This window comes from Tursiops truncatus, chromosome 6 (genome assembly GCF_011762595.2).
Source record: "Tursiops truncatus isolate mTurTru1 chromosome 6, mTurTru1.mat.Y, whole genome shotgun sequence".
Lineage (NCBI taxonomy): Eukaryota > Metazoa > Chordata > Mammalia > Artiodactyla > Delphinidae > Tursiops > Tursiops truncatus.
Window position 1 is genome coordinate 57,481,311 of NC_047039.1, and position 23,413 is coordinate 57,504,723.

General features: G+C 39.3%; 1 protein-coding gene across 1 annotated transcript in view; it reads left to right on the top strand.

The window, feature by feature from the left end:
* PTPRD (protein tyrosine phosphatase receptor type D) overlaps positions 1-23,413 on the top strand; it is a 2,130,336-nt gene that overhangs the window by 2,066,748 nt on the left and 40,175 nt on the right. Inside the window, exons 34-36 of the mRNA XM_073806125.1 lie at positions 2,390-2,565; positions 14,999-15,118; positions 15,633-15,787. Coding sequence (XP_073662226.1) covers positions 2,390-2,565; positions 14,999-15,118; positions 15,633-15,787 — 451 coding nt within the window. The remainder of the gene's footprint in view (positions 1-2,389; positions 2,566-14,998; positions 15,119-15,632; positions 15,788-23,413) is intronic.

Sequence of the window (23,413 nt, forward strand, 5' to 3'; positions counted from 1 at the left end):
GGCATAGTGCCCAGCTGATGCATTTTCTGAGTCATTAAACCAGATTTCTCCATTTTTGAGTTTTCTTGGAAAAAAGTTTTCTGTATTTTGGTAGCGGAGTGAGGCTCTTAGCCAGAATTCTTTCTATCAATTCTTTAATGTTAACTGCTAAATTAAATTATTTAAAGTGGGCTTTTCCTGTATTATAATATAGACTCATTGGTGGCTCAGAACCAAATCCTGTGGACATGTAGATGTGCGTGCTTCCCCAGTGGTTGTAACCTGAGGACTTTATTTAAACTGTCCTCTGAATCTACAGTAATTTGGTGTCAGGGAGGAATAGGATCTTTATCAACAGAGGGCTGCCAGAACCCCAACTGCTTCTTGAGTAGCTATAATAGATGAATAATGTTACAACCAACCGTGCATTTCAGTTTTTGCTCAAAAGGCTTTTCACTAATGCTGGTGGTATTCCATATCCATGTGTTCATCTTGGAGCCCAGCAGTTTCCATCTGACTTTCATTACTTTTTCTTGAGAGGATCAGTTTTACAACTGGAATCAGAAAAGCAGTCAAAGTAATTGCAAGTGGCAATCAGTGAAATAGAGTAATCTTAGCTTGGGAACATATGTTCCATTATAAAGAAAATATTCTTTTTTTTTTTTTTTAATAAATCCAAGACTAATATTTTCCCAGAGTAAGAAGGGACCATGTACAGGTTCTATTGCTACCTCCCTGTAAAGTGTTTGTTCCCCTTCAGGGATAGGCAACTCATTACCTCTGGAGGAAATCTAGCCCCTTTCTGATTCTGACTTTTATTATACTGGAGATGAAATTCATCCCTCTGTAGTTACAGCCTTCAGAACTGAATGACTTGGGTCTCAACATAGTAAACTTCAACCTCTCTTCAGACACTTATGGGCAGCTCTTATCTCCAACCCCTGTCTTTTTGCCAGGTTATAATATATATTCCTTTCTCATAAGGAATAGCTTTGATTTCCTTAATCATTCCAGCCACTCTTCTTGAAAGAAACTCAAACTTCACCCCTATACCGCTTTTAAAGCTGTTGTGCTGAAGGAAAATTAGACTTTTAATCAGAATATCTGTATTACATTACAGCGGTGCTACTTATTAAATGTTGGAACGGAAGCACAAAATTTGCTCTTTTTGTCACTAGGGATAGCAAAGGTGAATAAAAGATGTGGTCTAGAGGCACATAAAACAAGCAATAAGCAAGTTAACAAACAACTAAATATGTAATTTCAATGTGTAATAAGTCATATAAAGAGTTGCCAAGAGGGTTCTTAGGTCCCAGGGTATCAAGGGCAGGCCTTCTGAGACGGAGGCTGAGTGTTTTCCGATGGGAACGAGGCAGAGAGTGTTGTAGGATGTGGGAGGGTACTAAGCTAGCAATGTTTTCTAACAAAGTCAGCATCTAGAAGCAGGCCAGCGTCTAGAGTTTAGAAAGCGAGGAGGTGAGTGGGACAAGATGAGTCTGGAGAGTACAGAGTTTAGCCATTGTTTAGTACAGAGTTTAGCCAGAGTGTAGCCATTGTTGAGAGTTTGGATTTTATTTAAAGTATAAGGGGAAGCCATTGTTGGCTTTGAAGAAGAGACATTACAGCGTCTGAAATATATTTTTAAAAATTGTTCTCATACTGGATAGAGAACAGACTGCAAAGGACAAAGCAGAAGCGGAACAACCAATTAGGAGGCAGTTGTCATAATCCAAGGAGAGATTTCATGTGATACAACAACCCGTTGAGGTTTAAACGAGAAGCAGTACCCTACAGAGGTTAAGACACAGATGTAGCAGACTGCCTGCCTATAATTAAACCAGACTCCACCAGCGTCAGCAAGCTCTGTGCACCTCGGTTTCCACCTCTGTGAAAGGAAGATCATGACAGAACTTCACAGAGTTGTTGTGAGGATTAAAAGAGTTTATATATGAGTTTCCTCTTAGCTAAATCTGGAAAGCATTTTTCACTGTTATGACATGTTCCACCCTATATTGCATTTACAGGCTCAGGCATTATTTTAGTTGGTTTTTGTCTGGAAACGAAGAAGAGAATGAGTGAGGAAAGTGACCAGATAATTGTTTATCCTCCTTTGCAAGCTATATTTTTCTGATGCAATGGAGAAAACAGGCAGCGTGTGAGAGAAAAAGGCATCCTATGGACAATTGGTTGTGTTTTTCTTTCTTTGGAGTCCACTTTGTCACATGATAAATACAAACATTGCATTACTCTAACGTAATGGTCCCAATAAGACCTATTTTTGATCTTGTTTAAAACCCAAACTTTAATATAGTGTGACTCCTCTTAATATAACATTGTCATTAGGGCATGTCCCAGGCTGTTTCCTCTTGTGATATGTTCACCTCATTGAATAACACTCCTTGTTTTACAGGAATCCCAGGAAGTGACTATGTGAATGCTAACTACATAGATGGCTATAGGAAACAAAATGCCTATATTGCAACACAGGGATCTCTCCCCGAAACATTTGGGGACTTTTGGAGAATGATATGGGAACAACGGAGTGCCACAGTTGTTATGATGACAAAACTAGAAGAACGATCCAGGGTAAGGATGAATATCTACCTTCTCCCTTTCAAAATCTTCCCTCAGATAGTTCCTGCATTGCATATTTTATTCTGGTCAGAATCTAACCTGTCTTTAAGCTTTGACTTTGTAATAGACACTAATTGGGAATGAGCATCAACAGCTTAGATTAAACCATTCTTTAACATTCTTTTGCATCTTTCAAAAAGGAAATTCTCTCATGTTATGATGTGTGTGATCGCTAAAAGAAAAAAACAGCACTCAAAGAAGTAGACAACTTGGTTAGAAAAAATAAATATTAACTTGGACATCTTTGTAAAATCCACATTGAACAAGAACACACAGACTATGGGGGAGAATCTCACCATATGTACTTCCCAATATTTTCAACTGTTTCTTTCTCATAATCTGCAGTGTAAAATCTAAAATTCTGTGAAAGAGGCTCTTTTTAAAAATTATTCAACTTAGCATAAATTAAGTCAGGGCAGCCAAAAAAATGATGTTGGTTAATATACTGCTAAGAAAACACATAAATGTGTAGAGGGCATTTTGTTAGTTTAGCCTTCTCCAAAATGAATAGATTTTAATAATGGAGTCATTGCTTAGTAAGGTCCAAGAAAGGACTTTTATTCATCATATGGGTCCAATATTACGGAGCATGGCACATTAGTTAAATGCTCTTGATTTGCAAAAGTAGAACATAATGGGTAAGCAGGATGCCATATTCCCGAGTGAATATGCCAAGTGAATATCGTAGCCATCTGATGAAAATCAATCTGTAACCTTGAGAATTTAAGGAACAAGTAAGTCTCTGACAGATCACTGAAGACAGCGCATACTCTCACTGTGTGGGGCCTTCGGGGCAGAGTTTGAAACCACTGGTAGAGGGCTCGTTCACTGGGGTCACAGTACTATCAAAAAGGATATTCAGAAGGAAGCCAAAGCCCAGCTCCCCGTTTGTTGTGTGACAGTTGAGATTTTTTCAATGTTCTCCTAAGCTCAATACAGTTTCTCTTAGCCCCAGTATGTATATGAGAGAGGAGTTGGAAGCTGCTCAGGAGATTCATAAGGGAAAAGCTCAGACTTAGGAAAATATAAAAAGTCCCAGCTGTTACCTTAAAGCTGGGAAATCAATAGATATAGTACACAACTTGTTTAGCAAACCTAAAAAGCAATCAGGTCTTTTCAAAATGTGAATTCTACAGAAATATTGAAATATTGTCTGAAAAGAATTTAGATAAAAACTTTGATGGCTGCGAAGACGTCTCTGTGTTATACTTTACATGCAAATGCCATTCAAAATGGATGTAAATAGATCCATTACTGACTTGTACTCAGGGTAACCCCTATCTAGCAAGCCCTTGCTTTAAAAACAATCCCCCGCCCAAATAATTATTGGATATAATCGTTAATCATTCTAACAATGCCTAACATGTATTGGATACATTGATATTTTACAACAACCCATGAGATAAACACTTCTGTGATTTCCACTTTATATATGAGTAAGGCCAGGACATTCCAGAAGGTCACCTAAGCTCATTCAGTTACCAAGGTCAGAGTGAGGAATTGAAGACAGTCTGTCTCCACAACATCTGTGCTTACCCACCAGGCCGTACTGTCTGTTAACACTTCTGTGAAGCGGAGACAGCTGAACTGTTATATTACAGCACACATGTAAATCCAAGCTACTCGGACTGTTCTGCCTGGAGATACTGGCTGGTAACAAGCAGTCATTTGCAAAAGCTGTTTTCAGTAAAACACACATTTTTATCTTGACACTGCAGGCCTTCATTAAGCCATGCACAGAAACTTGTTTTGAAATAACCGAATGGAATTCTGCCCCTTTTCTCCCTAATTGCTTCTAATAATAAAATTAGTTCTAACTGGCCCCACTGCCAGTGCAACATCTGATGGTAATGAGCAATTCTTGGCAGAAGGCATTGTGACTTAAATACCTACAGTTTATCTTTATGTTGCAGGCTACCTTTTTTTCCCACCTCAGACAGAGAAACTTATTTGGAAGTTACTAAATGAGCCTCTGTTTGCTCTCTTCATTAATTACTCTTTGCTCTTGCAAGTTACCTTTCTCCTTTGTTAAATGACCTGAGGAGGCCAAGTAAAGTGCTGTCTTGTGATTTTTATTCTGCGGTGGTTCAGCCTATACCCAAACTTATGATGACGTGCATAAAGCCAATATTTAGAAATCTCAACCATCATCAACCTAATCATACAAATGAACCCTGACCCCCAAGGCCCAAAAAGGCATTTGTTCTCCAGTCTAGAACACTTGAGAATAAGGGACCAAATGCCCTAGAGAGAGCTAACAAAGCCCTGGTCCTTCAAATTATCTCACCCTGTCTTCATCTTCCTGCCTCACATCCTCCACTCCACCTTTCCCCTGTCCACTTGCTGTTTCCACCGAAGTCCCAGGGAGGAAGCGGAAAGCATTCCTGGATTCTCAAAACAAGAACATAGATTAAATTTTGCTATAAAAACAGTGTTATAAATAGTGGTTAGTTGTTGCTGAAATATACAGCTCCATACTTGGGGAACTTTGTGAGTTATGTGGGCTGACCTGGGGACTCAATTCCCAACAGCCAAATTCAAAGTAGACATAGGAACTAGCCTGGCTTTACTTAGAAACAGCCTGTAGTCCCTCTTATAAAGAGAGGAGGTCCAGGTAGTTTACACAAATCACCTCTCCAAGGGCTGAAGCTTGAAATTTCATTATTTGGATGAAGGCTCAGGTTCCTGAAATAATATTCATCCCCTTGGCTTGCTGAAAAAAGAGGTATGTGTGTGTGTGTGTGTGTGTGTGTGTGCGTAAACACTTCTGTGTATTACAAGTAGGCAGGAATACCTGTTAACTGGAGTGGGAAAGAGAAAGGAAAAGGAAAGGGAAGAGAAGATAGCATGATATTACACAGAACTCCCTGGGGACACCACCACTAGCGGAAGCTGCCTGACATAGTTCCAGGTAGGGGTGCCTTGCGGTCAAATGTCTGTGTTTAGATCCTGACTTTAGTGCATACTAGCTATGAGACATTGGGCAAGCTGCGGGACCTCTCAAAGTCTCCTTTCTCCTTTTTCGATTACGTGAAAGGGTTATGGTTATTGTGAGTATTGCCTGAGACAAGGAATGTGACACGGTGGCTCTGAGTCTACACTATTATTTTTTGGTTGAGATAGAGAAGTTGGAGGCTTTACCATTATAACTGTAGTCTCCCGTAAAGCTGGCTTCCAAATAATTCAATTTTTGTTCCCAAATGAAATGAGTTTGTTTCTCTATGGTTGACAATGAATCCTAACCAAACTTAGAGTCACTGCACATGGCAAAATGTGCCCACTGTCCCCAGGATGGCACAACCATGCATCCTAGTCAAGAGGAGAGTGTAGCTCAGAACGTGGGGTTCCTCTGCACTTGCCTTTGACAGAATCTCCCGAATGGAGATCCTGACACAGGGAATGTGTTAATCAGTCTACAAAAAGGCCACAATAGAACATTCTGGCTGCCACTTTCACATATCTTGAAGAATACAGTATGAAAATAGTGAGTAATGTCAACACGAGTTACATGTAGTAATAATTATCACTAAATATAATATATTCTTGATACCACATTTCCTTCTGGTTCGGTTTTTCATTCTCCTTCCTCATTCTTTTTTATTTGGTGATGCTAGGGAACACTCCCTTTAAAACCTACCTCCTGTGTTTTCCACCCTCTTCTGTACCAAGGCTCACCCTCACCATCTCTCTGTGGTTGATACAGCAGCAGGGCTTGTAACCTTTGCTGAGTTAGAATAGTTCACTCAAGCAAAAGGATACTGGGTTCATTAGCATGTGTTAGACATTTCCTTGGTCTTTAGTTAGAGAATTGACCATTTTTAGCATTTGGAGGGCTAAAGATGCCCTTTACAAGTGTGAGGTATGGCTTAGGGCTTAAGGTGGCCATTTGAAAACTTAAGTTCTTTGATTTTTCAAATGCCATCACTCTCCCTCAAATGTGGCCTTGAAGGAATCCCAAACTTAAATCAGGAGACTATTTCCACGGTTGTACATTCACCACTTATCAACCCTGAAGAGAAAATGTGTAAGTTGAATATTTTCTTTGAGTTTCATTAGAATGAATATATATATATATATATATATAAAGCTAGAAACTAGAGATTTTGAAGGTAAAGTTTGATTGCTGCCTGAAAAGGCACAGATCAGTTTAAAGCCTTGTATACTGTGTGACATGAGGTACGGTTAGTGGGTTTTATTCCACAGTTTCCATCTTTTTTGCCAAATCCTCTCAAGTTCTGCAGAGTTCATTGATTCTGCAGCGAGTCATCCTTCTGCCCCAGAATGTGGTCTCTAATTGTTTCCATGTTTCATAACATGCCAATAAGCACATGAATTGGTTTGGGCAACCACATGGAGGGAAGAAAAAGTTCGGAAAAAATGAAGCACCGGTAGGAGAGCAAAATGTATACAGCTGGGATTTCCACTCCAAGGGTGTTATTTGTGGGCAACTGGGACACATGGTTGGCAAGCCTCACTTGAAGAATTGGAGTCTCTGAGGTAGGATTTGCCAAGGTGATTCCTAGTCCAGGAAGCTCTATTATTTAGTGGGTGATTGTTCACTTTTTTTTTTTTTTTTCCTTTATCTATCTGCTTTTTGCTGTTTCTCTTCAACTTTGTTCCCCATCTCGAGGTATACAAGACAGAGGGAACGTGTACACCTACGGCTGACAAATTCTTGAGCAGCCTTGAGTAGTGTTAGAGGGTGAAATGGCTTCACCGAGGTTAAGGGATAGTTGGCTTTCACTTGTCTTCCCAGCCTGCCTTCAGTCAGTTCCCATAGTTGACACTTATTGTTGCTTCATGTCTTGCAAGTTTTATAGTGGGAGTTGATTCACTTAAAGAGCGATTATTGTGGTGGTACTTAGTGCTATAAATGTCAAGGATGGGAGTGAAATTTTGACACCCAAAAAATGGGACATGATTTGAACTGTCATCCAATGTGGACCACACTGATTAGTGGTAAAAGCATAGAATTAGAAGTGAAGAAGTCTATACTTGGTTTCCCAACTCTCTAAATCCCATCTTCTGTTCCCAAGTAGAGAACCAGACAACCCAGTTGATGGCATCCATTGCTAGAGCAGATCCAATGTTCTGTGCATCATGACTTACCTTAGGCCAGGAAGAGGAAAGTCCCTGCTCCAGTAAATATGGTGGTTTGTACTAATGAATGGAGGTTAGATGCTGTCAAGCCCCAAGGGACCAGGTTGGCATTAACTACACTATGGTAATAGTTTAGGGAGTTAAACTTGATGCTTGGCCAGTAGAGCACTTCTGACCTAAAGATCACTCACTCTTCCTATGTCCTCTCCATTCCTCGAATGTCACCATGGTAAATTTACCCCAACAGAGAGTGACAGTGAGCTGGAGACATAGTCACACTTGCTTCTGTGGCTGAAGGCAATTCTGGGCAAAAAAGGAGATTTTGATCAAACGTTTTCTTGTTTTTCTGTAAAACGAATCTTGAGATTCTTTTCAGATTATGAGGTCCTTTTGGGTTAAAAGTTGGCAGAATCCCGCTGAAGATTATAAATGGCAGTGTTATTGTTTTCATTGCCGTTATCGGTTTTGGAAGGCCCAGCCTTGGCCAGTGGCAGACTAATTCTTGGCCCCTCTGGTTTGTCAAGGTTCGGTAAGTTTAATGGAGAGCAAATGCTTTCCAAATGCCAGGTCTGTGTCCTTTTCCAAATAGAACTGGAAGTGCCAAAGGCCTTGAACATTTAATTTCTCAAACTGCAGCCTAAAGCACTGCCTATCTAGGGCAACAGAAACTGCTTTTTCCTTAAGCAACTGTAGGGACGGCAGTGCAAACACTGCCTTTGAAGTCTGCCTGATATATGGGATTGTTTTTGAAAAGTGGTGGATACTTAATGTATATAGGACACTGGCAACAAAAAGAATGATACTCATGTTGGCAACCTAAAGGATGTTTGGGTCCTTATCTGGCAAGTTCCACACTTTTGGTTTTCTCTTGTCAACAGACACAGTGTCAGATAAAAGAGAAAGAATCCCACCAATTTCTTAACTGTTTGTTCGCTTCCTGGATTTTCTGCCTTCTTTGCCCATCCCCCCTCCTCTATTTAGAATGGCAGTCTACAGATTCTGGCTCAAAACATTCCTATTGAAGTGAATTAAGCAACACAGCCCAAGGACTGAGCTGGACTGGGTGGGGGAGATGCAGCTGTGCTCCCAGTGACATTGTGCAAAGCCCCTCTTATTCTCCACATTCATGTTTACAGCACTCCCAGGCTGGACTGTCACTTCTAAGATTTTGAGAAGTGTGGATTAATTTCTATGCCCAGGCAAGGCAGATATTCAGCTCGTATGCACCAGTATAGTTCTACTGGGTGTTAAAATATTGAAATGTTTCAGTACTGGCTGGTATACAAACATTATCTTTTTATTGAAACTCTGTCATCTAATGATATTTCTCAGTGGCAGTGACACTGGAGCATTGCTGGACCACAGGCAGCCACTAGGCAGACAAAGACAGATGCAGCGGTGCCAGGAAGGCTGCATGGAGCACCCAGCCACTGCCAGGAGTGATTGGGGCTGAGGGGCAGACTCCACAGACCCAAACCATGAGGGAAGGGTTGATAGCCAAGTGCTCTCTGGACATGAAAGAGAGCCATTTCACACAATTTTCCTCTGGCTACAACAAAGTGCTAGACACTGGAGATATAATGGGAGAAATCATTGGAAAGTTCAGTGCAGCTCCCTCTCTTAACCCCTGGCAGACGCGTTGTCTTATTCTGTTCGGGCTACAGTAAGAGAATGCTCTAGACTGGATGGGTTATAAACAACAGAAGCTCATTTCTCACAATTCTGGAGACTGGGAAGTTTAAGATCCAGGTGCCGCTTCCTAGTTCATAGAAAACTGTCTTGTTGTATCCTCATGTGATGGAGGGGTGACAGAGCTTTTATACAGCACTAATCCCATTGTATGAGGGCTCCACCTTCATGACCTATCACCTAGCAAAGGCCCCACCTCCTAGGGGCTTCCCTGGTGGCACAGTGGTTGGGGGTCCGCCTACCGATGCAGGGGACGCAGGTTCGTGCCCCGGTCCGGGGGGATCCTGCATGCCACGGAGCGGCTGGGCCCGTGAGCCATGGCCGTTGAGCCTGCAAGTCCAGAGCCTGTGCTCCGCAACGGGAGAGGCCACAACAGTGAGAGCCCCGCATACTGCAAAAAAAAAAAAAAAAAAAAAAAAAAAAAAAAAAAGGCCCCACCCACCTCCTAATACCATCACATAGGGGATTAGATTTCAATGAATTTTGAGGGGACACAAATATTCAGTCCATAGCATACATCAAACAAAAGGGAATATCAGGTTTTTAAATTAATAAATGGTTTAGAAAGTGTTTGAACAGTTCAATGAACTGATAAGCAGTTTTATAATGTATAATTTGGTTTACTTAGAGAATAATATTTTTCAACTTTATGGTTTTATTTATGAAAAGCTATTTAGGCTGATAGTCAAATGCTTTAATTTCACTCTCATTTCAAGTATTCCATTGCCCTTGATTCTCCTCTAAATAGTGGTCTGGAAAGAGAAAATGAAAAGGGGAAATACACAAACTAGGTAGTTTTGCCGTTTGAAAATAGATATGGCTAAATATTGATATTAGTTCAGTGGAGAGAATGACACTATTCCTGCAAGAGAAGAGAATCATTGAGATGATATCTCCTTATTTTGGAAAAAACAGTTCAGCATATAATTCTTGTGTCCACTAAAATATATCCTAATATTTATCTGAAACTTTCATTATATCTTCCCTTATTAAATGTGTTGATAGTTGTGTGTTAACATTTCCTTTTTCCCTATATTCACCCTGATTTGCATTATCTAATGTTAACATACTGGCCACTCCTTATAGAAGAATCCTCTGCCCAAACTTACTAAATACTGATTTCCAGCCATTCTCAACAACAGTTATGGTTTTCCAGGTATCATTTATTGTCCATTCTAAATCCTTCCTTGGTTAAATAACCTGGCCCTAGGCAGGCTTTTCCAAATAACATGTGCCAAATGCATTTTGGTTCAGTGATGCTGGGACCCTTTGGAGGTATTGGTTTGTTGCATTTAGAATTCTGATGCTTCGCCATGCTGCCATGCTCAATAAGGCTTTGTTAAATTGAAATGAGGAGCTTTTGTTTTCATAAAGTTTTAGGCTATTTAAAAATATAAGCCAACCTAGACCACAGTATAGTTGATTATAAAGTTGGCTTGCACGTGTTGAGTGCTCATGACGTGCCAGGCCATGTCCAAGATAAGCCATGTGGAAGTAAAAATGGAACTAGAAGGAGAGCATTTCCCCCTAAGCACAGTCAGCAGACCTGCTGGATCAAATCCTACAAGATAGGGCTTCCCTGGTGGCGCAGTGGTTGAGAGTCCGCCTGCCAATGCAGGGGACGTGGGTTCGAGCCCTGGTCTGGGAAGATCCCACATGCCGCGGAGCGGCTGGGCTCGTGAGCCATGGCCGCTGAGCCTGCGCATCCGGAGCCTGTGCTCCGCAACGGGAGAGACCACAACAGTGAGAGGCCCACGTACCGCAAAAAAAAAAAAAAAAAAAAAAATCTCCCCCAAATTCAGCCAGGAATCTGAACTGTCTCATTCAGTTTAGGCCTCAAGTAGAGTTACTGGGCAATGTTTCTAAACCACAGACTGGGTAGTGAGTTCTGTTCCTCTCCTTTTCTACCTCAGAGTCTAGTACATTCTCTTCTCACAGCAGACTGGGGTCCAGGTGCATTAAGGGAGTTGTTTGCAATCTCACAACTACCTACTTGAAAAAACAGGAAATGTAAACACACCTCCATATTTAGTCAGTAAGGCTGATGGATTGGGGGCAGGACTGCGTTTTTCACTACGACCGTCCCCATAGCCACTCACACCTTACCGTCCATCTAGAACATCCTAAATACATATCTGCTGGGATTAATAACATATTCATTTTTTCCCATTCAGAATGTTTATAACAACCACCACAAAAAAATTGAGAACATAATCTACTTAATAGTTAATAACAGCTATTCCCATTGGATACCTATTTGTGTTGGCCATTGGGTTCAGAGTTTCAGGTGCAAGATTTTTGAGCCTTACAATAGCCCTGTCATGCTGGAGATAATCATCCCCATTTTATAGAAGAGGCCACAAGGCTTTGATCCTGGAAATAGAGAAGCAGCTTACTAGCCAGCCAGTGAGACTGCCTGACCTTCCATGAATCAGTCCTGAAGGCCTCTTGTAGTCACTTCAGAATCACATAAGAAAAGACAGAAATCAGTATTTTTACTCACTAGCTCTGGCCTTCTCGTTCTATATACCCAAAGGGGAGCCTCCTACACGTCTCAGTTCTCACACTCAGCTCTACGAATGAAGCCTAACAAGTAGGAACTCTCTAGAAATACCTTCTGAGGTTTTTCTCCCAGGAAAAAAATGGTGGGGGAGGGGAGTGGTTATGGTCCAAAAAAACATCTCAAGAGAGGAGAATGGAGCTAGTTCATTTGCATAACTGATTAGAAAGGAATAACTTCTGTTATTTTCCCGCATCCTTTTAAATTTTTTCCTCACTAGACTTCTGACTCGCTCTCTCTAACATTAAAGTCAGAAATTATTTGTTTAGTGTACAGCTAAAAACGAAAGGCTTAAAGAAGTATTTGTCAGTAAGTCTAAGCCCTTAAATTTAGCCCTGAGAACTTGGGTGAAACCTGCAGGCTACTCAGAGAACGAGGTGGAGCGAAGAAGGGCCGGGGTCCTCGCTACTGAAGGGAAGAATGTGTCGCTGTAGCTGTTCAGATAGCTCAGGGAGCGCTGCTAATCCCACTGCTGAGACTGTATGTGTGCGTGTGTGCAGGCATTAGAACGTTTATTTTTTCATAAACTCCCCTTGCGAAATATTTCCTGAGAGAAAACGGCAATGTTTAAATATATTGGCTTCTTAAAAAATGGCTCCTAGTTTCTACAGTTGCACTTAAAACATTTTAGAGGATTTCTTTTAGTCAAGAGTAAGGTTACAGTACATTATTTAAAATGAGTACAAGAACTTTTGTTTTATTCTTTTAGCTAAAAATGTTCACAATATTTACTCCTTATAGTAATGTTTTGTGGTAATTTTTTTTTTTCCTAAAGACGTCAGAGTCTAAGCCAAAAATAGTTGCAGTTCTCAAACTTATTACTAGAAGTATGAGAATAGTATAAATTTAAGTTTTCCTACATCTTAGGTATGGAATGGATTTGTAGATGGAAAGTCACTCAATAATGGGGTCATTTTTCCAGAGGTCACATAAAGGCTGGCTTATGGTTCTTCTTTTCCTTTTCCTTACCTCACCAAAAGGTCTGAGGATAACCAATTCCCAGCTTTGAAACATAATAACATTGAATTGGGTTCCGTACATTGTACTGACCTTCTAGTTCATTTTGTTGCATTAATTTGCCCGCCATAGCGGTGTTTGCCCTCGTGGGATTTGACCTGTTGGTTTTCATTTGAAACGGTTGATGTCCAGCTGAAACTGTTAAATAATGAGTTTGAGTTTCTCTTCTGCTTCCTGAACTCAGTACATTGCTGGCATCCCTTCAATGCTGCAATAAGAGGCCTCCAAAGTTTCTTTTGTCTTTTGCAGCGAGACATCAACTTGACATCTATTTCATGGTTTAAAACGGAGCCTTTGACTTAATTTATGTGATTTTTTTCCCATCTGAATTATGGCTACTTAAGTAGTGTTGGCTCTATTAGGGTAGTAGCCTTTGCTAAGTTTGTCCAGATACGACTTGGGTTTTAATGGATGGCCAGAGGACATATAGAGGTACCCAACCCTGGTCTTGCTACATCAATATTCTCCTTAAAGAACTGTCTTTCCCTTGTGTTATTTTTAACTTAGAACGTATGACAGAAGTATAAAACAGAAGAATATTTTGTGCATCTAGAAAATGCAGGTCTTTTAAAAAAAATCTTACTAAGACACAAAGTCTCCATTTTACTGTGAACCACTTTTGTTTGTTTTTCATAAAATAGATAATGTCTGTGTGGGTCTCACAGCTGAAATAAAGGCACAGAAGTCAAACCTTGAGAATGCAGTCTCTGCTTTACTATGTAACTGTACCTTCTTTTTTATCTAGTCTAGGAAATTGTGTAGAGGATTAACCCTCTCCCTTTGCAGAACATCCAGTATCTAGAAAGAGGCTGAGTCCCTTGAGCAGCAGATGCTTTAGGTGTGAAATAGAAAATTACAATATTATTCACAGAATGCTAGTAATATTTATATTCAACATAAAAGCAAATAATTATCTAGTAATTCTATTCACTGGGCCAAAAAATTCTAGTATCTATGGTAATAATGCCTCATTGCTTTTCTTTAAATCCAAAGATTGTAACTTTCACATATTTCTTTTTCAGGCAGAAGATGTACTTTCTAATATAAAATACTACTAGATTTCTTTACCTAGAGAAATGTATTTTAGTTGGCTTCAATTAAGAAATACTCCCTTTTTTTTTTCTTTTAATGTGATATAGAAAGGGTAAATATATTCTGATCTATGGTCATACTAGAAAATATAGTGATGTCTTTGCTATTTTTCATTACTCTTTTTAATGCCCAAAGGACACATTCAGTAAATTTGAGGCTTACTGCAGACTTGGAATTATTCTTTGTTGAATGTTGAACTAATTGGGTTGAAAACTTTTTATGCGCTTTTGTTGTTCAACTCCACATAATAATTGTAGATTATTCATCTGAAATGAATGCATTTTTAATTATTTACACTTTGCCACTGCTAGCGTGTGACCCTCTGAGACTTTTTAAAGAACAGACAGCTCTTTTCCCCCTAGACTTTACAGATTTAATTTGGTTTTGATACACATACCATTTATCTTATATTAAAAAATTCTGTGTTGTCTGTTATACTTCGATAGATTTACAAATTATCTCTCCTTTTCTTTAAACAAGCATATTTGGAGATGGTGATAGCTCAAGATGAAATAGGTTGTGCCTTTTAAACCTTAACTATCTCACCATGTCATTTAAGTGCCTAAGTGTAACCTTTCTGAAATGATTCTTAATGTCTATCTCAGACAAATTTGTGTTTTCTTTTCAAGTACTCTGAAGTTTCAAATACCTCTCTCCTTATTTTACTCAGTGACAATCTGCAATTTATTTCTCTCCAGGAAAATTGAATCTGTTACTGCTTAGTATTCCTACCAGTTTGAAAAATGTGGTTTACATTGGCATCAGAGCAGCAATTTACATATATTGGGATAACAAGAATGCACGCCAGAAAAAGATCAACATAAAACGAAATGCGGAAAAGCTGTTTTCCTTCAACAGCAACTCAAAGTAAAACTAATAGAGAAATTGATGAGGATCTGCCCTGAATGTGTCACTTGTCTCTTCTAGGTGAAGTGTGACCAGTATTGGCCCAGTAGAGGCACAGAAACCCATGGGCTTGTGCAAGTGACGCTGCTAGATACCGTGGAGCTGGCCACGTATTGTGTTCGAACGTTTGCACTTTACAAGGTTTGCTTTTTATTTTTTTCCCTCCCTTTCCCCTTTCCATTATTTAAAGAAACCTTCTTTTGAAAAATCGAATATCTCGGGGCTTTACTTAAATCTTGATTCTGCTGGCAACAATGAAGAGTGAAATAATTCTTTCACTATCGCTCAGCAGTTTTTCTCCTTGTCTGGAGATGTATCAGTAAATATGGAACTCTTGCTCTGAATGAAAGTCTCAGCGAATGAAGAATAGGTGAAGAAGAACTAGTTCTTTCTGTAAAATGTAACAGGAGTGCTCTTGATAGTTAAACCTGAAAAATGAATGCTTCTCACCTAGGAATTTTGTCTTCCTGAGCAAATATTTGTCATTTACAAATTGCTTGAGGTTTATAACTCCAGAGTGTGTCTTCCCAAAGGATATAGGGTGGGGGAAGGAATTAAGATAGCACATCTTTGTGTTACTTCTTGCATGTTATTATTCATCATTACAACCTGAGGGTAGGAACACAGAATTTCAGCCAGTGTTCCTACTTCACAGAATGGTTCAAGTGAGAAGAGAGAAGTAAGACAATTCCAGTTCACCGCCTGGCCTGATCACGGTGTTCCAGAACACCCAACACCTTTTCTAGCTTTCTTACGGAGAGTCAAAACCTGTAACCCTCCCGATGCAGGTCCGATGGTTGTGCACTGCAGGTAAGAACCTCTGAGAGCATTTTTCTCTCAGTCAGAAGGTTTGTGGGGAGACAGAAAACCGAAGGATGCCTCATTGGATATTCTGTTTCCAACCTCTTGATACTCTGGGATAGCAACTGCCTTCGTAAAGAATACAGGTAGTCTTTTTTGGTCAAAGGAGGCCTCTACTAACATTAATAGGAAGGATTTGATACAGTGCATACCCGCCCTGGGAGATAAAGGCAACGATGATCCATGGTATTTTCTCTTTAGAGCAAAACTAAATATATTCTTTCGAAACATAATATATGTATGAATTGTTTGACAGGCTCTTGTGGGCTGGGCTGATACAACCTTTTTACTATTTATAGGGAAAAAGTGCGGAACAAAATATTGATAATATTGTAAACATACAAGCTTAGAGAGATAATTTCTTACTGCATATTAGTATTCTCAAGTCACATATAGAAAATATACTATTTTGAGCTTTAAAATTTTATTTAATAAAATATATACGAAGATCTATAGTTCAGAAGAATTTATTTTATGTACTTGGAGGTAATGAACCCATATTTCTCTTGAAATGTATAATTTATTATTTTGTACTTTTAATTCTAACATTCTCTATATCATCGCTCAGATTCTACCATATGTAAGTGTTCATACATTTTTAAAACTAAACTGATTTCTTCTAGTTTCCTGGATTCCTCTCAGGTATCATTACTAACAGATTATTAAAGATATCTAGTCAGATTCTGTTCCTTGCTATATAAATTACGGTTCATGTAACGTCATAAGACTTTTTTGTAACCTAAGTAATTCAAATATGAGAGAACACGGCTTCTTGCACAGATAAGTAAATTTATAGTTTGGAAGTACATAAAAGAGAAAAGGAAGCATCTATCATAAACCACTTCTATCATTACTTAATAGTATAACTTTCATTCACATCCCATATTATACTATAGCATAATGTAGTAGATCTTAGAAATAGGGTCTATTTTTATAAAAACTTGGGGACAATGGATGGATCAGAATAAAAGCAATAAAATTCACCTGACTAATCCATGCTAGAGGGGTAATTGTTAAACAATGGCCTGGCAAATTCCAAGCAAGATAATGTTTAATTTCTCTTGTCCAGCATTTTTCCCCAACAAAAACGAATAATAACATTACCTTATATTCATTGAGTATTTTACAAATTCCAAAGAACTCCCCCACGCTTTACCGTGTTTGATGTTCTTAACAATATGTCAGGTTGAGAAGAGAACATAAGAGAGGCTGCAGGGTTTGATTCAAGTAAGATAGCTAAGAAGTTGGAGGTACAGTCAGCCTCACCTTATAATCAAGTTCTTGCTCCTCTTTAATCAGGACAGGGGCCTTTGAGGACCTGCCACTATGTTGCAGTTTTCTGCATGATTCTGAACCAGTATAAATTATTGTTATTAACTTGAGCAAATTATTATTAATTGAACAAATACTTTTGCATCATGAAATCAGATTTCTGGTTGGTTTCAGCAGGCAGTCTGTGTACTCTGTTATATATCTTTGCAGACCTCAAAGAGCCACTGAACCTGGTTACATGGTGCCCCTGCTCAGCACAAAATCAACTTGATTGTGAAGTTCACACATGAAATGGTTTCAGATGGAGTTTGGGCATAGGAGAGAAAACGGAGAGTTTGGCCTAACTCAAGAAATGTTGCCTTCATATGCCTACCGGCAAAAATGCAATTCACGCAGATGCATACATGCATACACACAGATGTATGTGTGTTTAGGTACATACATACAAACACATATACATTATATATATATATATATATAAAAAATAATAGGAACAAAAATTAGGGAAACCTAACTTGGAAGTTTTCATTGAAAAGAGTGTTATGATATTTGCACTGTATTTTGAAATATAGTACGTTCCCTCTTTCAAAATGTGCTTCCCACTTCTATAAATGAAAGTGGAGGCCCTGGAAAACTAAAATAAATAGAATGATAATTTTAAAAATTCAGTTTACCCTCTGTTGATCATAAGCAAGGTATAAGGCTTTATGATAGGTACTTGGAGGGCTCCAAAACACTTAGCAAGCAAGTAGGAGAGATAAGATAGCTATAATGCCTTATTCTGAGAAAATACATACTCTCCCCTCCAACACACACCCCGATGTTATGTTAAGCCACCTGGACTCGCCTCTGAGAGATACAGACAACTCAGGAGAAATAAAGAAACAGAGATTAATGTGGAGAGCTAATAGCTGCTGACATTTGGAAGTGCTATGCCTGAGGCTCCAGAGAAGCTAGTATTGAAACAAACAACAGAAGAGTTGGTATATTGGTGGAAGAAATTTGTTAGCCACTTTGAAACAGTGAAGGAAAGATGCAGCATAAGCTGAGCTCTGGGAAACGATCTGTGTTCATCCAAAGGTAACCTCACATGTCTGATAAGAAATCTTGGTCTCTTTGAGAGAGGCCGCATCCACACTGCGAACTTCCAAAGCATCCCGAATCTCTGACTTGGTTACCAGTATGTTAAAACCCAAGAGCATAATTTTTCTGACAGAGTGGCAGTGGACAGTCATTTGAGATAACAACTGCTCCTGTGGTATCCCAGAAATGCTGGTTTAAAAATCATCTCTAAGCAGGAAGGAAAGTATGCAGAAAGTGACACTAGCCATGTCACAAAGGGACCCTGATTAGTTACCATGATCACGTTGCAGATAATCACAGAAAATACTCTGGAGTTTAAACACTGCATTTCTTGTTGTGATTTCTCTCATGATGGACTTGAATTTTTTTCTCTGTAATGAAGAAGTAGTGGCAAAGTCAAAGTAAGTCTAAGCCTTCTGCCAAACAGATCCTGTGACAAAGGAAGAGTTTCTCAAAGAAGTCTGATGGTAGACAAAAAAAGAGGATGGGACTGGAAAAAGAGAAAATTCATTTTCCTCCAATAGTTTTTTTTTTTTTTTTTTTTAATATTTATTTATTTATTTAGTCTGTGCCAGGTCTTAGTTGCGGCATGCGGGATCTTTAGTGGCAGCACGCGGTCTTCTTAGGTGCGGTATGCATGTGGGATCTAGTTCCCCGACCAGGGATCAAACCCGGGCCCCCTGCAGTGGGAGCATGGAGTCTTACCCACCGGACCACCAGGGAAGTCCCAATAGTTTTGTCTTAAGTAATAAACGTGACAGGGCTAAAAAGCCATTATGAATAAAATAAATTCTAACAATCAATAATAAAAAAGAGTTATGAGAATAGACTAGTGCAACAAGCAGAGACAAGACCTTGGAAGGTCAAGGAGAAGGATGGAGTCTACCACATTCCTAAAAGAGGGAATGTCTGGTTCAACAGACATAGGAGAAAAGACCAACGCTAGCCATCAGTCACTTCATACAGAACATGTAATCTCAACTTTAAGAGTGCACACTCTGGAGTGATAGACTGCCTGGGTAAAACTCTGGTTTGTTCGCTTATTGGCTGTGTGCCTCTGGGCAAGTTATTTCCTATCTGTTAGCCTCTGGTCCTTCACCTGTAAAATGGGGTAACACTACTCATAGCAATAAGAATTTGATGAAGATTAAATGAAATGATACACATAAAGCACTTAGGACAGGGCTTTTTATATAGAAGTATGCAAGAATGTTAAATTATTCATATATTAATTATTGAGTGAGTTTTCAAAGATATATTTGTATTTCTAACTCTAGGGAGAAAAATTCAACATGAACTTGGATATTATCTCTATGACATGAGCCATCCATCCTATGAATAACTAAATGTTTATAAATATCCAAATATTTAATTGAATAGATTTTTTTAATTTAGATATTTTCCATCATGGAAATGCCATCAGCTGTTTTACAGTGACAGAGAACATGTTAAAGCTATGGGTTAGAATCTTTTATAATAACAAAGCTGTTCTCAGAAAGACCTGAGAAACCATTGAACTCTTAAAATGATGCTGTTGAGGATACATAGAAATTAATGCTGTGGTTCTTAAGGCCTTCAAGATAAAGACTGAATTTAGCATTACATTCACGGCCATTTATCATCAAGGCTGATCTCACCCTTCATGCCTCACTGTGCACTCTCTCAGCCACCTCCCACGAGGTATACATTCCAAGTACTTTCATCTCTGGCTCTCGGCAAATGATGTTTATCCACTCTAGAATTTCACCTATTTCCCTTTTCTACCTGATGATGTGCAACCTTGATTCATAATCTAACTTAAATAGTACTCCCTATGTGTATTGCAAAGGCTGCAGACTGGCCTCAGATGATTTTGTTAATATACATGGTAATTTTTTTTTTAACTTCGAACTTGAATGCCTTTAAGCTGCCATGCACTATCCAGTTTTCCAAACCCTCCCCACTCATATATATATATATATATATTTTTTTTTTTTTTTACACACAACTCAGCTCATCTATTTATAGGAATTGCTTCATCTTGTAGATGTTTGAGTCGAAACCCTGGAGAAAATTTTTAAGCTCATTCCCCATTCCTCTTTCCACAGGAAGAACTGAACCTTCTATCCTCTCAGCTCTCATCAAATAGTTTTACACTTAGCCTATTCGGCTGTCTGTGTGCAGATCACATGTGCCTTGCAGTCGTAGAGGGCATGGGCTATAGATTATGCACAATTGTATCTCAGCTCTTACATTGTAGTAGGTGCTCAATAGTTGCTCGCTGAAGTTAAATTCCATATGGCGTTTCAGGAATCTTTTTACAGAAACAGTATGATAATTTCAAGGCTGGACTGGTTTTGGTTTTTGATTTTTTTAATAGGAGACTATATTTTTGTCTCCTTAATGTTGGAGTAATTTTTTTTTTACAACTTAATTATTTTAAATTGCCTTTATCTTTCTAATACCTGTTTCTGAATCCCTTTTTCTACTACTGTACATTGTATGTCCTTTCCCACATGCCCTTCATTCCATGATTAATATAGACATAGCTCTCTGCTTTTGTGTCACAATAATAGTTAAGGATATTGAACCCTTAATCGACATCAAGTAATCTTTCCTTTAACTGGAGAGGCCCTCCTCTAAGTGTTTTATGTGTGTGATTGCATTTTCCCCCAAACATCTACAGAGGTAGGAACCTTATTCTCCCATTGCACACATACAAAAGAAACACAGGCCAAGAAAAGTCAACTTAATTGCCTGAACTCTTGCCATTAGCGGTGCCAAAGCAGTTATGTGCCCCAGGCTGCCTGGCCGTATGGATCAAGTAAATTCTCCAGTTCATACATCACTTGATGGTCCTCAGCTTCTCCTCTGGCCAGCCACGTGGAGGGCCTTTCACTTTTAGACGTACCCTGATGACTTGGTCAGCAGAGCCACTCCTTCCTTTCTGACTCCACCTCACAGTGCATATTCTAGCCTTTATTTCACTCTTTCTATATCAAAGATGATTGCCAGCAAGTGAGTCTCTTCTACCACTCAGTCATTTTAACATAATCACAACAGCTACCAATTACTGAGCCATTACTGTTTTCCAAGCAACACTAAGCACTTAAGTGTTCACTCATTTAATCCACAAATCAATATATTTTACTTGTAAAGCACATTGAAGCACAGGGAGGTCATAGGTGATTTGCTCAAGGTCAAGCAGCTCATAAATTGAGGACTTATTTCAAAGTCCGTGACCTGCTTACCCACCATTATATCCAGTTCAGACTCTTTTTGTTGCAGAAAGTACCTTAGTTCCTTACGCATAACGTCTTACAACATATGTGTTGACCACATGGTTGTCAGGCGGATATTTGCCATTATCTCTTTACAAATATCTACTCAGTGCTAGAGACATGCAATATTTTTTCTCTTTATTTATAAAATTTGGTCTTGAAAGAGACTAAGGGAGAGAAGTTTCAGGCTATTTTCACAGACCTTATACTTTACACTTCCCCATATTATTTCAATCTTCCTCTTAGAAAATAAAGACACTTTGTTTCTTTTTTTTTTTCCTTTTTGAGCCTTATTCTTTGTGTGTGTGTCTTCTTTTGTTTGTTTGTTTGTTTGTTTGTTTTTAGAAGTGGTGGTTTATATTCTGCTAGTACCAAAGGGATACAACAACCAATTTGCTAAGTAGTTGCTTCTTCTTAGGAGTGAATAAATTGGGATGAAGCTATAATTTCATTGAGTCAATTATAAAACCTTGACTCATGATACTAACTGCGAGTCACATTAACCCCTTTTAGGACCAGGGGAATATACTTTCTTCATAGGAGAAATGTATTCATTTATGAAGAAATGTGAAAGAAGGATAGATCAAGACCCTCTACCCCTGCATCTGTCTTTTTTTTTTTTTTTTTTTTTTTTTTTTTGCGGTACGCGGGCCTCTCACTGTTGTGGCCTCTCCCGTTACGGAGCACAGGCTCCGGACACACAGGCTCAGCGGCTATGGCTCATGGGCCCAGCCGCTCCGCGGCATGTGGGATCTTCCCGGACCAGGGCACAAACCCGTGTCCCCTGCATCGGCAGGCGGACTCTCAACCACTGCGCCACCAGGGAAGCCCTGCATCTGTCTTTTAAATGAAACAATCCCAAGGGGAGTGAAATAGATCTTCTGAGGGTGATTTAAATATTTTACATCATAGAATCAAACCAGTCTTCAAAACTGAAAGGAACAGGAACTGTGGGCCAGAAGTAGATAATGTCCTAGAAGCATCAATGGGCCACTAAGGGTGACCCAGTAAAAATCAAATGACAATTTGGGGTTGGAAAGATTCCCAAGATCTAATCTTCATAATATTTTTTGACTTTATAGGTGAAAGCAGAACCAAGAAACTACTTAGATCATATTCATAGCATAACCAGTTACTCCTAATTCCAGCCCAATATGGACAAAAGGGGCCTTTTCAAGGTCAAGGGATTTTGGAAAGCATTGCAGATGAGCATAAAAATAAAAGACCTGTGATCCAAAGGAGCTAAGAGTGCTGTGGAAAAGTGTTTAATGCATCTTTAACCATTCATTCTAAATTCCATCCTTTATTCTTCCCAATGTTCCATTCAAATATCTCTTTAGATCAAAGACCATAAGTATTGCCAAAGCATGTGATAGTTTTGAGATGCTGACAAGTGTGAACCATAGACCCGTATTTTCCTTAAACCTGGGATTCGTTTTCATGTCTAAGTAATAAGAGAAGCTGGCCTTCCACAGATGAAAGACTGGATTGTTTAAAGTACCAACGTCTCTGGATAAGAAAATGGATGGAATATACAAATCATGTCCTTATTTATGGAAATATTTTAAGGAGAGGAGAAATAATTATACCTTGTGGCAACTATTATGCCCAGTTCTGTTTTTATATATCAATAACTCTGCATAAAAAAAGCAAATTTTTAGTTTATGAAACAACATGGTGATACAAAACAGGAGGCCAGATCTTCCACATTCTGATGGCAGAATCCTATAAGAGAAAAATGCCTTACCTCCACTGAAATGGGTTAAAAATATTTGACTCAAAAAAAAACATTAGGGGCTTCTCTGGTGGCGCAGTGGTTGAGAGTCCGCCTGCCGATGCAGGGGACGCGGGTTCGTGCCCCGGTCTGGGAGGATCCCACATGCCGCAGAGCGGCTGGGCCTGTGAGCCATGGCCGCTGAGCCTGCGCGTCCGGAGCCTGTGCTCCGCAACGGGAGAGGCC